General features: G+C 34.1%; 4 protein-coding genes and 1 pseudogene across 4 annotated transcripts in view; 3 read left to right on the top strand and 2 right to left on the bottom strand.

Moving 5' to 3' along the window:
• Positions 1-639: 639 nt before the first annotated feature.
• LOC108730426 (dnaJ homolog subfamily C member 30) lies at positions 640-1,428 on the top strand. The gene has a single exon (XM_018460132.1). The coding sequence runs from the start codon at positions 784-786 to the stop codon at positions 1,411-1,413; it is 630 nt and encodes a 209-aa protein (XP_018315634.1). The 5' UTR covers positions 640-783; the 3' UTR covers positions 1,414-1,428.
• A 387-nt stretch (positions 1,429-1,815) lies between these two features.
• Vps37B (vacuolar protein sorting 37B) lies at positions 1,816-3,224 on the bottom strand. The gene is made up of 4 exons (XM_018460118.1): positions 2,952-3,224; positions 2,569-2,740; positions 2,236-2,318; positions 1,816-2,172 (listed from the first exon to the last, which is right to left on the bottom strand). The coding sequence occupies exons 1-4, from the start codon at positions 3,081-3,083 to the stop codon at positions 1,906-1,908; spliced, it is 654 nt and encodes a 217-aa protein (XP_018315620.1). The 5' UTR covers positions 3,084-3,224; the 3' UTR covers positions 1,816-1,905.
• A 241-nt stretch (positions 3,225-3,465) lies between these two features.
• Positions 3,466-5,123, top strand: LOC108730434 (uncharacterized). Its single transcript, XM_018460140.1, has 3 exons — positions 3,466-3,658; positions 3,771-3,854; positions 4,723-5,123. The coding sequence occupies exons 1-3, from the start codon at positions 3,626-3,628 to the stop codon at positions 4,918-4,920; spliced, it is 315 nt and encodes a 104-aa protein (XP_018315642.1). The 5' UTR covers positions 3,466-3,625; the 3' UTR covers positions 4,921-5,123.
• A 7,037-nt stretch (positions 5,124-12,160) lies between these two features.
• Positions 12,161-13,852, bottom strand: LOC108729699 (uncharacterized; annotated as a pseudogene).
• LOC108730414 (uncharacterized) overlaps positions 12,477-17,226 on the top strand; it is a 6,966-nt gene continuing 2,216 nt past the window's right edge. The window contains exons 1-3 of the mRNA XM_018460104.1: positions 12,477-12,548; positions 14,538-14,795; positions 17,114-17,226. The exon at positions 17,114-17,226 is cut by the window's right edge and continues 218 nt beyond it. Coding sequence (XP_018315606.1) covers positions 14,562-14,795; positions 17,114-17,226 — 347 coding nt within the window. The 5' untranslated portion in view covers positions 12,477-12,548; positions 14,538-14,561. The remainder of the gene's footprint in view (positions 12,549-14,537; positions 14,796-17,113) is intronic.

The raw sequence follows: 17,226 nt of genomic DNA on the forward strand, positions 1-17,226 counted from the left end.
CGTTCGCTGCTATTGACGTATTCTTCTAGATCTAAAATTCTGATTGGATGATCTAAAAGAATACACCAATAACAGCGAGCGCTCACTCAACTGTTGAGTCCGCTGAATGCGCCCAATGTGTCTTTTCTAAACTAATCACGAGCGTTCCGCCATTCCGCATCATAGGACCGCACCATTAGAGCGCGTTCACATTTTGACGGAAAAATAGAAAGCGGAAAAGCAGCAGCCAATCAGAACTCGCGATGGTAGTCGACAATTTCGGCTTTTTGTACTACTTACTACCAGTGCGAGTTGTGATTGGCCACTGCTTTTCCACTTTCTGCTTTTCCGTCAAGGTGTGAACGCACCCTTACATCATCTTTTATTGGGCTTGTGTGAGTTGATTGGTTATGTAGTGTTTCTAACCTTTAAGATACATTGAGTATTTATAATGTCTTACATAACCTCAGCATGAATTGTAGGATCTTAAACAGTAAGTTATTAACACAAATCATTGTAACACAGTGATCTGTAAATCGAACTGAGAAATGTTATTATCTGATTGTAAGATAGTGGCATATGTAATCTGGCGACAATTGCTTTCTTCTAAGAATGAAATATTTTCATTGACACATGTATCCTTTCAGAAAAATTTTATGCAGCAGATTACAAGTAGCGGCCGCAAGTTTCGAATTAATCTCTAATAACAGGAAAAATAATATTTTAGAAAAAAGATAATTGTATTTGTAGAATGACATTTATGTCGATACTGATGAACCGTACATTTTACATGTGATCTTTAATATGCATGTAGCCTTTGTGCAATCCTCATTTAAATTTAATATGTTGCATTCCACAAAGTCACAATTAGCGCGACTTTACTCTACGAAACAAAGCAATAGGTCGAAGAATCATTATAACACGTTAAATGTCACTCCACATGCCACTCAAAATGAAGTGAAATCGGCATATTACAAGCTAACTCTGCAATATCATCCTGACAAAAACAAGAGCGAATATGCCAAACAAAAGTTTCAAGATATCTCGGAGGCTTACGAAGTGCTCGGCAATCACGACCAGCGTAAAGTTTATGATCGAGATATAATGGTACGTCGACAACCAGTGTCGACTACCACCCAGGAGCCTATTTCCGATTACAAGAACAAAGTTTATTCGGGGTCGTCAAAAATTTACAATTTTGACGCGTGGACGCAGGCACACTATGGAAAGCAAATACACGTAACACGCCTCAGGAAACGGGCGTATGAGAATGCCAAAATGATGGAAGAAATAAATATTCATTCAAAGAAGAAGTCTCAGTATTTAGAATTTGCCGTGTTTTTATTGACTCTAACATTGATTGCTGTGAGTTTACAAAAAAAAGTCGATGTTCCAATATCTCAGAGACGCAAGACAGAAAGTAAAGATCAATAAAATTAGTCCACATTTATTTATTTATTAGTGTAAATTTGTGCTTATAATGAATGTACAAAGTTTATTTTTATGCTCACTTATTGTTACTATTAAAATAAGGACAACATTAAATAGATCATGATAAAGAATGACAAGGTATTTTATATAGACCTTTAAAAAGGTGCTATGATAGAAATTGTTATTAACAGCATGCAGTTAATGCATTCAAATATGCATATCCAAATATAAACTTTTAGATATTTCACAAATGGAGTATAGACAATATTTTAGAAATATTAGCATGCTAAAACATTGTCTACTATAAATAGATAAATAACAAAGGATTTAGGTAAATGTAATAATATCAGCTTTTATACAACGTGTTATCTAATATAAAAATAGTGAAAAATTAATGTGTAAGACATAATACGTAAAGAACATCGGATATCTGATCAAGAAAACGTAAGTAGAAACCTTGTAAAAACAAATAAATATATGACGTAACTTTTCACATTAATATGGTCTATAAACTGGTAATCCTGGCAATGGCATTGGCATAGCTACTGGTCCAGTTGGATACGGTATGGAAGGTGCTAGTCCAGGGAAATTTGAAGCGATTGGTGGATAACCAAGAGTGCTGTTCGAATGTCCTTTTCTTATTATCTCTCGTAGTTTATCTACCTTTACTTTACGTAAGTGCATTAATTTTCTTCGAGACAAGAACTGGTCCAAGAACTCGTCTACCTCAATATCACCGGCTAGAAATTTCTGCGCTATTCCCTATATTAAAAGGATCAAAAGTTGGATAGTTTTACTGAACAAATGAGCGAAAGTTTTGCTTACCTCCGATTCTTCTTCAATCTCAGCGGCCGCTGCTTGCAGCAGATCAAGTGCAGTATCGACAGTCATTGTACCAGACTTATCACCTATAAATATATATATAGCTTTAAGAACGAATCTGTCTTTTCTGTTAAAGTTATTAAATATACCACTGTTCAAAAGTTTGTAACATCTTGAAATTTGGAAAAGAAAATGTAGTCACAACTTTATTTATTAACATTGCAAAAAGTTATGTTTCAATAAAATAATTATATTGGTAAAGAATAGCGTTTTTTCTTTAAAAATTATAACATTCCAAACTTCGGAGCAGTAATATACATACATAGAATAACTTACGCATTTCGTCTATTTTATCCCTGACACAGGAGCACAATTGATTAGCCTGTTCGCTCAATTCCTTTAAGACTTGTTTACCTTCTTCCAAATCGGGTTGCTTGGACAAGTTAAATTCGGCTAAAGATCTGTTGCTCGCCATTAACATCTCCTTCTCAGTCTCGAGATCCTTAAACTAATATTTTTATAATGTCAAGATATTCTCTATTCTTATGAGATGTTTATAGATTTAATTGTAACAAGAGCATGAAGAATTTTACTTTGAAAGGAAAAGATACATGTTAGGAATCCAATGTAAACTTCAAACATCATTATATAATATTACATTTCTTTCGGTTGCATTTGGTACTGAATTAGAATTAGTATTCTCTGCGTTGCCGTCCTACCTGCTTTATATCTTTCACGATATCTTCGAATTTCCCATCATTATTTAATAATTCCTTCAGCTCGTCATTATCAAGATGAGACAACAAACCCAGTGCTGCGGGTATATCCGGTTCCTGATTCGATTTATACATTTCTTAAATACTAATTTGCAACAGGTTAGCGATCGTGGTTTCGGATTATCTCTATCTTTTTTCTAAAGACAAAAATTCTTATAAATGCGCATTTGCGATAACGTAATGACAGCTCCTCTTCGAAATGCTCCGACTGCTCTGAACTCTGAAAAATTGAGAAAGCAGTCGATTTACAATGCTATCTTGTGACTCGAAACCGAAACTGATAATTAATAAGCTTTATCCAAGGAAGATAAAGCTACATTTTAATGAAACATTAACGGCCGATAATTTATATGCCTGTATTATCAATAAGAGAGAGTCACAGAGAAATTTTAATTATTTTTATATTATGCTGGACGGTGCTGCCGCCGTCTGGCGGAACGCGCGACTATTCGACAGTGACCGGTGAATTGTGGCAAGTTGTACTAAGCTTTTCAAACGCTCTCGAGCTAATCGATCCTGGTTGATCCCGGTGCAAGAACGACTATCTTGGCTGGACGCTCCAGGATTATTTTCTCAATCTCGAACGGCGCTGGTTACGTTGAAGGAGGGAACGTGATATGGAATCCGCGATCGGGAATCTCGAGGAAAGCGTGAGTATTTTTTGCACTTTGATCTGACAACATAAATTGTCAGCATTGGACATTCATGAAACGTCAAACGTTGCTTGCGTTGTCAAATTTACTTTGTTTTCTCGTGTCACAGGTGCAGAAAGCCGACGGGAAGCTGGACATGATCGCGTGGCAGATAGACGAATTCGAGAAGGCCTTTGAGGAGCCAGAAGACGAGGTAGGAGTTCGCTTTTTCGCTTTAATCAGTAGCGATTATCAGATCACATTGAGCCTGTTCTTTTTAGCTGTACTTTGCTCAATTTGTTCAGTATGAAATAAGTATACAGGCTACTATTCCAAGGGATTAATTATTAATTTTCCAAGTCTTTTAATAGATTGAAATCCAAAAATGATTTATTGACTGCGTTCAGCGGAGAAAGCAGCTTTGCAACTGTTGTAAAATTCTTCAATACGATTTGGTTCTTGCTTTTGGTTCCTTATGATTTAACTGTATAAGGCCCGATTGCACCGTTACTTTAATTTTAATTGTGGCTTAAAACTCTCTCCCTTTCTATCTCTCTATCAGCCTTTTAAAAAAAGAGATTTTTAAGCTTAGTTTAGTCGAAATAACAGTGCAATCAGGCTTAAACCAATCATATTGAAGAACTTTACAATAGTTGTAAAGCTGCTTTCTCTGCTGAACGCAGCCATTGTTAGCAAAAGTAAATTTGAAATGTCAAAGCAAAGTTGACATTTGATCTGGAACAGCTTGTATATTTCAAGTTTATGAAACAGTAGATAAAAACAGAAAGAAAATGTAAAAAGTACAACTGAAAAGATAAACATATTATGTCATCTATACAATCCTCTTTGACAATTTACTGAATAAACTGAATGTCTTCTTTGACAATTTACTGAATAAATTAACAATGTTATATTTCGTTTGTTGGATAATTCCTGCTTGAAGCCAGGATGATCCATTTCATTTAGCATTAAATATATGTCCTGTGTGACATCACGTTCGTGAATTATTCGTATGCACTTTACTGTCTGCCATGTTTTCGGATCCTCAATCATCAAACCGCTTTTCATTTTGTGCTTCCCAGATATCTGTGCTTCGCCTATTACACTCTGTCCATCAGGTTACGAAAGATTATCAAAATCTTCGTCAAGAAATTTTGGAGGTTCAGCAGTTACAAAAACAGCTTTCTGATTCACTTAGAGCTCAGCTTACGCAGGTGCACGGACACTTTAATTTATTGCGCAATAAAATTGTAGGACACAAATCACCGCAGCTAAAATAAGAGTGAAATTCGTTATATGTTTCCGATATACTTTTATTTTTACTTGTTAACAAGAGAGTGCACATATTTTTTACGAGATGTGAATTGAAGTTTAAGCATCACGTCCAGTGAGAATTATGTTCACTTTTTGTTATATTCTTAATACTTACCATATAGCAAATTGCGAAGAACGGTGCGGCCCACAATTCGGAAACAAAGATTTGAAAACAGTTGTTTGAGAAATGTCTTGTCACTTCCCGAACAAATTTCTAATAGTTAAAATTATAATATTTGTTATATTGTTCTCTTGTATGTTGTTTTTTAATGTTAATAACTTTAAAAATTGGAAATGGAAATGGGGTAAGGAATGGAATCGACATTCCTCACTCCATAAGGTATTATCGACAAATAACTTATTTAACTTTTGCCTTAAAAATGGCAATGGGGCCAATATATATACGCTGGTACGTTGAGAATAATATTGAAATGACTTCATATTGAATTCATATTGTCTACATTACAGCCTCTATCGTTTGTTATTCGACGCGTTAACAGATAACAGACAATATGTAACAATATGTTTGATCTTTGAATTATAATGTAAAATCTTTTAGTAGTGCATCAACTGAATGGCTAAAAAATATTATTTGTGTATTTTCCGTTATCATTAGATTTATCTGTATATATTTCTACACCATTTTGAGGACAATGGTTAAGAAAAATTTATTTTTTCTCGTGTACCAATCGAAGCTTGTGACTTTGAGATTAGAAAATATAAGCTTAGCATGATATCTTTGTGCGAATCCACATTTAGCTTTGAGTGAGTGAGATATTTACGCTTTCTGAAATAATATAAATGATTAAAATATAACATTCTATTATTATTATTCGATGCTAATAATGTCTATATTGCATATTTACGCATAATGAGTTTACACATGATGCAATATATATGTGCATATATACACGTGCATATATATGTGACATTTATATTAAGTCTCAATAATCGATTATAGCTATACAATTTTCTATTTATCATTATTGTGATATAGAATAAATTAATCTTTTATTATGAAAGAGGAATTTATAATTTTCTGGCACGTATTTTATAACATACACGGCTTAGCATTTTTATTCTTTATATAATGTAAAAAGATTAAGTTAGAGTTATTTAAATAGCAAATATATATGAATATTTTCATATGTTTAATCAGAAACGTAAAATATTTCTGTCGTTTATATTTTTAGGTAAAATCTGTTTACAGTTCAGATAAAAAATTGTGAATAGGTTCAAAATTAGCAAACAATAATATATATTTAACAATAAAATATATTATATTTATTAACTTTTCGCTGGGCAATTTAAAAGTATTGACATTTTAATTGTGAATTTTGGCAGACAAATTTAAATCTGTAAAAAAATAAATAAAATGAATAAATGAAATACTTCTACGATAAAAATTCGTTATTAAAGTTTTGACAAGTATACCAGAGTTTTTTCAGATTTTTATATAATCCGAAACAATACAAAATTTACTCTGTTTCTCAAAGATCCTTATTGCTAACGAAAAAAATTAAAATTCATGTTGCCGGCGGTAAGTTAATCTTGTTTTATGGCTTTAATAAACCATGTACAATAATACAATTATTTCTTTCTGCATAAAATTAACAACTTTCTCCTGGCTGCAACTTATACAATAAGATATGCATTTCTAGAAAACATATACATATATGTAACTGAAAAAAAAAAACATGGACAATTATACAGAAGTTTCGAAAATACTCTCATAAATTCCTGAATATATACAAATGCTTATGTGTTCTCAGCACGCTTAGCGTTCTTTCTTGAAATATACAGAGTGTTTTCAATATTTTCTAATTTGCAGAAAATGAATGTAATATGAACGAAGACGAAAGAACATGACAAATGTATAAAACTAGCATTGAAAAATCGAAAGAAGGGAAACACTATTGCCTTAAGACATAGATGCGCATTTTTTAATATCTTGGAATTAGATATACGACAATTATATATGCTAAACTGTAACGACTTGTTAACGGATTTTCAAGAAGCCTGACAAATCGGAAAAAATATTCTTTCTTTTATAGGAAATACTTCTGCATTATAACTCATCTTGTATCAAACATTGTAATATGTGACTGTTTATACCTGATAAGTAGTTAATTAATCGATTTACTGTGCGGATCTATCTTAATAGCTATTATCTCACCAATTAATAAACTGAGTAATTTAATGTACGATGCAACTTAAATTATCACAGAGTAACTGAGTTTCATAATCGTAATGTGTTGCATACTGGTTACATACGCAACGGTATTCTATATCTAAAGAAAAAATTGCTGTCAATTTACCTGTTTTCTTTCACGCATTCGATCCGTGTCTTGCAGGAAACTCCTCCAAGTCAATACTATATAATATAGATCGAGAAAACATTGTGATACTCAGTGACTCGTACTAATATTTACTATGATCGACTTTTTATATTACGATTAATCAAGATATCTAACCCGGTGCATCGAAAATAGGAGAGAAGTTAACTTTTGCACTACACTTATTAATCGTAATATAAATAGTCACACTCTGTCTTAAGGCGTGATCAGACTAGAGATTAAGATTGAGATTGGAATGGAACTTAACCAATCAAAGCAAAGTTCATTAAACTTGAGATTGATTTTCTTTCTTCTAATTGATTAAATTCCAATTCAATCTCAATCTCAATCTCTAGTCTAATTAAGCCGTTATAGCTTTTATCTAAAATTAGGTACAGATTACAAAAGAGAGAGAGAGAGAGAGAAAGAGAGAGAGAGAGAATATGTATCGTTTAGCACTGTCAGATCGAAGTCATACGCATTCACTATTTTTCAATACAACAATTTCATTTGAAACATTGCCATCTCTTCTATAATATAGATACATATACCTATATGACACAATTTTCAATACATATACGCACATTCAATTTTATCCTACGATATGTATGACTTTGTTAAAATATTAGCTTGTTCTTCGTTAATATATAATATAGAATAGTTCTAAGAGAAAAATAGTCTGGAACACATTAAAAATGTGCTAAAATTTCGGTCAATTAATACTAAACGTCATTCGTTTCGTCGGAAACGGATTGTTCTCGATTTGTTTCTTTTTGGAATCTACATATCACATGTTTAAAATCTTTTTGAACGTTATTTATGCACTTTTTATCGAAACATTCCCAAGATTCGTGAATGTCTTTGTCAAAACAAGTAATTAATCTTGTACCTGTACAAGCACTTTGTTAAAGGACAACGTGTATATCGCATGGTTTTTTACAACTTATATAAGTTAAACGAGAGCAACTAATTCTTATTGAACTTTAAAATATGCTTGCAGTATCATTATATTAGATTCAGGTATTATCTCATTTTAGAAACCATCGGCTATTCAAGATCATTTTCTCTCTCTCAATTAAAAATTATTTTTTTAAATCAGAAAAATAATGATTTTCTCGTAGGTAACATAAACTTATAGTGTGTTAATCGAGGAAAAAAAGTAATGATATATATATATATATATACCATCTTTAATATGTTTAAATATTTATTGTGTTTACTTATCGTCTTACACGTTGCGTCCTAAAATAAATATCTTGTACACATTTACTAATAAATAATGCATACAGCTATTATATTTGCTGCATGTTGCACGCATAGGTACAATTAATTTTACTCGATAATATGTTATTCAATTTATTCGGTGAAGTCACAATTGCATTTATGTAATGGATGTAATTCTACAGTTACAGTTCCAGTATAATTAAGGATATGAGATATCAAAACTTTAATATATTTATTTATATTTTGAAATTTGAATAGAAATATTCTTGAATAGAAGAGGTGACAAATATTATATTCTCGAAATATGTACGTGTAAAAAATATATATATTTTGCAATAAGAATTATAAAGACTCATACTTATATTTATAATTATATATTTTAATTTATATAATTGTAAAATTTTTATTTAAATAAATTTTATTTAACTACTAAAGTTTGTTATGTACTGGAATTGACTGTACGACTGCAATATCAAAATATTGAAATTTATCGATTATTTACCAATATATTATATACAATTGCTCAAAATTTCGATGTATGTTAACATCTACGATTCCTGAGACGAACTGTATCTTTTTAGATATTTATCGTATTATTACGTAATAAATTGTTATCTCTAGCAATCCTCTGGGAGTCCATTATTGTCTATATTATTACAATACCAATATAATTATTATTATATATTTGAATAGGATAAGCGATACATAATTTTACGGGACTAAATGCATTTTTCTGAAGGAAACATTGCAAGTTTCTATCTCATTCTGACGAAGGAAACTAGACATTGCTCGAAATGTCAAGTACGATGTCAGATGAGCTAAGTAGAAGCCTAATCAATTACTCATTTTCCCACACTAACGCCCACGACATAGAGGCGCTTCTCTCGACATAGAAGAGCTTGGACTATTTTGAACGTTACCTCAGAAAGGGAAAGATATTTAAAGAAAAATCATCGAAAGCCTTTCACCGTGAAAAGCAAAAGTGTTCGCCTCGCATCGTTCGATTCATCAACTAGAATGCGTGCATTCATATTTTATATTAGACATATACATGTACTTGCTCTCTAGGGAATACACCAGAGAGCTGCACGCGAGAGATGGTTGCGAGCTGGACTTGACCTCATAGATGGACCCGAGCACGGACCGGTTATTCCGCGCACGGATCAAGGAAAGGCTTCTCAAATAGGAATGAAGATTGTAGACCCTCGCCTACGGCGGAATCTCTCTTTGCGTTAGAACCGATAGACACGGCGTTCACAATGCGCATTCAATGCGCACTCTTCCTGCAACATTAGGACTGATTGATGAATATTAATACCTGTGCATCGCAAACTTGACCAAATCTAACCACGCAGGAATACCATCTTCCTCTAATGAATTGTCATTATAATTAACCAGGTTACGTTCTGTGCAGTGCCTCGAAATTACCGGATGTCTTTTTAATTACAGCCTCTGGCTAATTTAAAGTCTGTTTTTCCTCGATCAAAGTGTCGAAGGAGGTTATCATTACCAGCTACTTTCTAGCTCTTAGCATTATAAATTCATGATAAAATTTTAAATCCTGATGACCTACTATTACACTACTTTTTGCTGAGGTGAGATCGACTTTATACTAGTCGGAGAATTAAAATTGCAATTTGCGGGCACTCCCTGTATCAATATGTGAAGAATTACAAAACGCACATCTGAGACTTCCCAAAATGATTTAATTTTCCAATTGGAAATTGATTGAACGGCGGAGAAAAAAGTTCGTAGCATTGGTTCCCGTGCCAAATGTACATATTCGAAGAGCGTATCATTGATGAACCGTGCGGATCTGCTCGTCAATTAGAAATTTATAGAAATCACTACGAAACAGACAATCTCCAGAAGTCCCCTTGCGATTTATTTCTTTTTCAGGATACTTGCACTTCGGCTAACCGTTACAGCGGGCGGCTCTTTCCGCTCAATTTCCATCGTTCTCGTGGGAAAGTATTCTTATTCCGATCGTGATACAGATGTATCCGCGCGGGACGATTCGCGTGTAATGATGCGTTGTATAGCGAGAAGGCACAATCGCGGATTGTAATATTTACCGTACCGCTATATACCCGTACTGCTTGACAGAGTTCTACTGGTGATATAATACAGGAGGGATCTGCATTTTTTTTCCAAAGTAATAATAATTCATAAATATAAAAATTATATAAATCCATATAAGCATAACTATATATTTTGTGAATAACATAGATAAATATTAGAGTTATAAATGATATATAATATAACTCACAAAAGAATTTGAAAAATTAAAAATTATTGTCTACAACAAATCTGTTCTTCCTCCCCAAGAACTATTTTAACCAGTAACGTTGGATGGACCATCACACAGTGATGAAATTTCTGAAAGCCACAAAAGCCGGATGCGGATGTTCGAGGAGCGTGTCGAGCAAGTTGTCGACCGGAAACTGAAAGCGAGAACCCTGCGGAAGGAGCGAGAGTTCGCCTCTGAGAGCTCTGCCGATTTGTATCTTCCTCATGGCCAGCCTTGCCGCCTTGCCGCTTTGCTAACTTCGTCGCATAGTGCAAACTGCGGAAATATTTTCCGTCCCGTTTTAGCGATGTCTCGCGAAAGTGCAATTCGAGACATGAGTATACGGGCGCGTTTGCGTGCTCAAACGCTTTCATTACGGCGATGTGACAGGAAGAGAAGTCCGTGAAAGGCACTGGTCTTTCGTTGAGAAATGGAAAGAGCCTCTTCGTCATTATTGTTATCTGCCTAATGGCCTACACGCGTGAGATGCGTGTCAACTGATACTAATTGTAGTCTGCAAAATCTCCTAACATCTCGGCTAGAAAATGTATACCGATAAAAATGTCATCTCTTGTCGTCTCTACAAAGATTTAATCAAAAGCTAATATTTCAATAATTCATCAAAATCAGATCTGCCTTCTAAGATAATATATTTCAGATTTATCGCGCGGAAAGAATATATTCATTGCCCATTTCTTTTTTGCCTTAACATTATTCTATGATTCCATGGTTCCTTGTAGAGGAAGGAAGCTATCGATCGTCGAACCCGATTTTCACCTGAACGTTCCATCGAGCATGTCGGGACATGCCAGAGAGTTTCCGATTTATGCGGCTAGCGTGCTCTCAAGAATTTGATACTGAAATTTTATTCCTGGTGTTCAGAAAGGATTTCAGAAAGCAGCAATATTAATTATGGTCTGTTAATTAGTAAGTTGTTGCTGATATATATTTTCTGAATATATTTTATATGTATATAGCATAATATGATTTTTAAATATAATTTAATATATGTGAACAAAATGTCTCTAAAATATATTGATAAGAAAGTAAAAAACAAAATTAAAATAAATAGATATAAATTAATCAATTTATAATCTCATGATAATCTATAATACAAACTACTAATACATATAATATATACATTGAAAAAAAGGCTGTTGCAGCAAATTAGATAATAAAATATGGCATAGCATTTTTAATTGGCTGCAGCAGCCAATTTTTGGTTGCGGCAGTCTATCCACAATATCAGTATAGGATTTCGATAGGCTAATACAACCAAAAATTGACTGATGCAATCAATTAAAAATACTATGCCATATTTTACCATCTAATTTGCTGCAGCAGCCAATCTTTTTTTCAGTGTATCTGTAAAAAAGATTCTTGATACAAACGTCTAACAAGAAATCCATACTGAAGTTGCGATGTCAAACGGCTTCTCAAATTCATGAATCTCAACGATAGTGTTAAAAATAAGTCAAATTGCTTGGGGACCATCTGTATCATCCTTGCCTCGTGTCAAAGCGTGTCGCGAATGTGGATGAACGCCTCGTTCTAATAACCTACTCCCACACCGCCGATCGGCCAGAGTGCTCGCTCGGTCGGTCCCCCGAGTCGAAGTCGGGTTCAGTCGTCTAGCGACCGGTTCCGAGGTCCGGGCCCTGTTCACCGTACGGGTCTGACTCACCGTTGCGACCGATGCGAGAATAGTGCCGCGGGAAAGCCTTCGCTTCTTTCACACGAACAGGTAAGTACGAGAAATCGAGAACATCAGTCAATTTTATTTGAAAAATTATTAATAAATTTTAAAAATCGTGACTAAATAAAGGTCTAAATAACGTTTTTGCTATCAAGGGTTCTTCGAGCCGCTCGAACGACAAAGAGCGACAAGGAGCTATTCACTGAATCACGAAATTAAAATATGCCTTTCACATCTCGTTATACGGTTATTTTATTTCTGTCAGTTTTTTATTTTCATTCATTAATTGTTCGAAAACTATCAGCGCTTTTCTTCTGGAAATATTGAAGCCGAAGAATCCATGAATTTCGAATTTTCAAATTGATACATATTGGTGAAGGATACATTAAATCATTAACAATTATGGAGATGCTATAGAATTTCTTTTACTATTTTATTTTTATCCATATTGTTTTATGTGTATACACATTATTATTTACTTTCATTATCCCACAATGCTAGAATTAGAAACGATAACAAGTGTCTGGTTCTCTTATATGAGAACACACAAGGAAAGCAATTTTATGACAATGACTATAGTTTCTAGATTTAAAGATACATTTGAAATTTAAAAAAAATTAAATCCGATGTCACCTACTTTTATCTTGACTTTATTTTGTAATCGAATATTTTCAGAATTAAAAGCATAACATTAATTGTTATTTATATCTAAGAAAAAAATTTTCACGTCGAGGATGTTTTAATGGAAGATCACATTTATCGCATTTAATATTTAATATTGCATTTCCAAGTATACTTTTACATTTCTGCCTTGAAGCATTTGCAAATATTTCCGTAATGGAGTAGCGTAGAGTCAGGTAAACATACATAAATGATTAAAATCGGATTATTTATAAATCTGAGACGAGAATTCTAATGCTAAAATGTCGCGTGGGGGTCACAATTTATCTTCTTTCTGAATCTTACCGTATACGCATTCATATTGTTCTTATCTTGATCGAATATAATATATGGTATATATATATTCATACATTTCTATAGATTCTTACCTTGACGAATATGTATCTCGCGATATCTGGGATACTACACGCGTGGAGTGTCGGTGTAATAACCGGTTCAGTGGCTCCTTTGCCAATTGTGATTCTTTCTCTCTTTCGCGTAGCTTTCGAATGTGGCATTTAAACCGCCGACTTTATGCACCTCGTGACTCCTTCGGGCCTTGGTCGCGTTGAGACAGCGATATCGATTAAGTACCAGAGTTCACGCTTACGTCCAACATAAAGTATCACTCCACAGAGCACTCCGAATGAACGTGAAAATTCCATTCAACCTTGATCGCTGCTCGTTGAATGCTTGTTTTTGCGTCTGTAACGTACGTTGCGTTGACTGTTGCTGATCATTGTAATTCGCGTGTGCGTTTCTCCGTTACTTTTTGAGTAACGCTCGGTAGTAGTGAGAGAGGTCATCAAACCTCCGCTTGGTCATTTCCATACGTGATTGTTCACCCGTGAATACATTAATTGTTGTAATCCTCACTCTTTTGAATAATAATGTTAGAGCTAACAGTAAATTAATTTTGCATTTTGACTGTAACAACGTTTGAAATAATAGTGAATTAATTCTGCTTTGTTTGAAACAATAATAGATTAATGGTAATATATTAATGTAATCGGTTGTATGTACATGTGAACGCACATAATATATAAATAAAATAATAGCAATAAAAAAAGTCTGCTAGATGTGGTAATTGTTAAATATCCTAGTACGAAATAGATTGATATATAAGTTATAATGAAAGTAAATTATCAAATGTGAAACGGCATTCTCTCCTCTTCGGATAAAACGATTAGCATAGCTTCGAATGGCGTTAACGTAGCGTGAATCATTGATGCGAATACGTAACGATCCACGGCACAACGGAAGAAAAATTTCGAATTCAAATGCGCGTTCAAGTACACATACAAATTGCATCACAACTGCATTGCATTTGCCGATCGTTCGATCGGCACTTATATCTGATGACTCGATCCTTTACAGAGGCCGGCTCGTTTCGTGACCGACATGCGTTTCCTCGTTCTTGGTCTGATATTAATTGTAAGTCTGCTAGTCGTTAGAAGAGTTTCTGCCCATGGAAGACTGATAGAGCCACCCTCGAGGGCCTCCATGTGGAGGTACGGCTTCGATACACCTCACGATTATAACGATCACGAGTGCTATTGCGGCGGGTTTACCAGACAGTGGCAACGAAATAAAGGGAAATGTGGCATTTGCGGCGATCCCTGGGATTCTCCAACGGTGAGTCTGAAAAGAAGAACGCTGAATGTTAGACGGTCCAGTCAACACCAACTAAAAGTAACATAATATTAACTAATGTTATAATTTCACATTCAACAAAAAATTTAATTGTTATGTAACACCACGTATTATATTATATTTGTATTGTTACGAAATTATAACATATTGATGTTATATTATTTTTATAGTTAGTATTGACTGGAGAGAATCATAAAACATAAAATTTTCTTATATAAATTTGGTTCCAAAGTAATCTCTTTCGATCACTCTGCAATTATAATTTGACATACACCAATGAGTTTTATTTGTTGTCTAAAAATTAAGACCAGAATTGTAATCTGTTTAGTATACAGTGTCAAGAGTAGTCTCATGTCTCATCATTGTGTTTCAAGATGAGCTGTTTGTCACACGACACGGCCTGCATTGGCCTTGCCGAATAATGGGAATCTGAGAGAGATTTAATTCTAATGACAATGGAAAGTCTGCGAAGGTATAAGTTATTCGCGACTCAAAGATGATAATGCAGCTACGCTATATGTATAATTACTTCCCGACATCCCTCTTACAACGCGACTACACACCATTACGCGCGATTCTTCGCTCTGTTGACCGTGGAATACCATACAATACCGCCGTAATGTCGACACGTTTTTGAAAATTATGCAGTATGAATGTGGAAGATCTGCGTGTCGACTGATTCTTCTACCTAAATGAATAAGTTAATGAATAAAATACGCCGAAATTTAAATAAAGTAAAAAAAAGTCATTTGGATGAGAAAGCAATTATTAAGCTTGAGACAACCCAGTGAGAAATGACAATGGAATCAATGTCGAATCGATGTCGATTCGACGTCGAAATCATCGAATCGACGTTGATTTAACGTCGATTCCATTGTCATTTCTCACTGGGAAATGTCAAGTCGATGGAACAAATAACATGATTAATGCGAAATAATTATTCGATCGACTCGATAATTATTAGAGTCACAACTCTCAACGGGAAAAACTTTCATCAAACATTTTCGTTCGGAAGAAAGTGCTACTATAGTGGCTACGCTAATAACATTTTCGACGCTATTTGTTAGACGCTTATTCGTTTCTCCCTTTTCTATCCCTAATGAAAGTGAGTGAAATGTACCTTGCTGCGAAGCGCAGTTTATTATTCTGAATTAAACGACGTGCAATGACTCGTGACACGAGAGAAAGAAGTAATTACTTTTCTCCCTGTTTTTAATAACAGAACGGCTTCGCAACCGAGAACCGATTATTGGTACGTTGTTTTCCTTAGAATCATGCATCCAAGCACGCAATGAAATCATGCATTTAAAAAGTAAAGCAAAATCTTTTAATTGTTTTTCATATCACATGAATTAATATTTCATACAGAATTTTTGTCGTATTACAAATTGTCGAAAATGAGCTTCATTCAAGTTCCCAAGTAGAACACGGAATCATAATTGTGTCATATAATAATGGTACGTATCACAGAACATCATCTCATGACGTCATTTGATACCTAAAAATTTATAAGTGACAAATGAGGTGATGTCCTCATGACTGGTGTTCTACTTGGGTTAGGATGATAAACAAAATTCGATCTATTCCGGATTTAATTGCGAATTAAATCATCGGATTACAGCATACAAAATTATAAGAATTTTGCTTTCACTCTGATTGTGCATAGCGTTGACTACAGAACTCGAAAGAAGAAAAGAACGGCCGTTACTAATCTCTCATAGATTTCGTGATTTCGTGTCTCGTATTCCTATAATCGACCGCATTTTCGTTACGAGGCTTTTTATGCGGGATGCTTGGCCTTGATATGTATGTCTGATATCGTATGGACGAAAGTAGCCCGAAACGGAAGTGAAATCCGTTTTCTTTTCTCTCTCTCTCTCTCTCTCTCTCTCTCTCTCTCTCTCTCTCTATCAACATTCGCATTTATTTTCTTCCTCGCTTCACATACATGCAAACGGAGTTTTGAAAGAAAAATATCCTATACTAATGTAATATTAGTATATATTATATATATACACTGAAAAAAATGCATGTAATTTTACACGGAAATTACATGTTCATGACTGGAAAATTGCCTAAATATGATTGGAAATTTACAATTTCCAGTAAATTTCCAAACATATTTATGTAATTTAAATAATTTTCCAGTCATATACATGTAATTTCCATGTAAAATTACCTGCATTTTTTTTCAGTGTATATATATATATATATGCAGAAAGATTATATATAACGTATTAAGTATGAAAAAGGAACTGCAGTAAATATTTTAATTTATTCCATTTTATTTTACTTTCTAGCCACGTGTTCATGAAACGGGCGGCAAGTACGGGAATGGCGTGATCGTTCGGCGTTATCGGACCGGATCGGTCATACCGGTCCGTGTGGAGTTGACGGCGAATCATCACGGCTA

This window comes from Mycetomoellerius zeteki, unplaced genomic scaffold (genome assembly GCF_001594055.1).
Source record: "Mycetomoellerius zeteki isolate Tzet28-1 unplaced genomic scaffold, Tzet1.0 scaffold119, whole genome shotgun sequence".
Lineage (NCBI taxonomy): Eukaryota > Metazoa > Arthropoda > Insecta > Hymenoptera > Formicidae > Mycetomoellerius > Mycetomoellerius zeteki.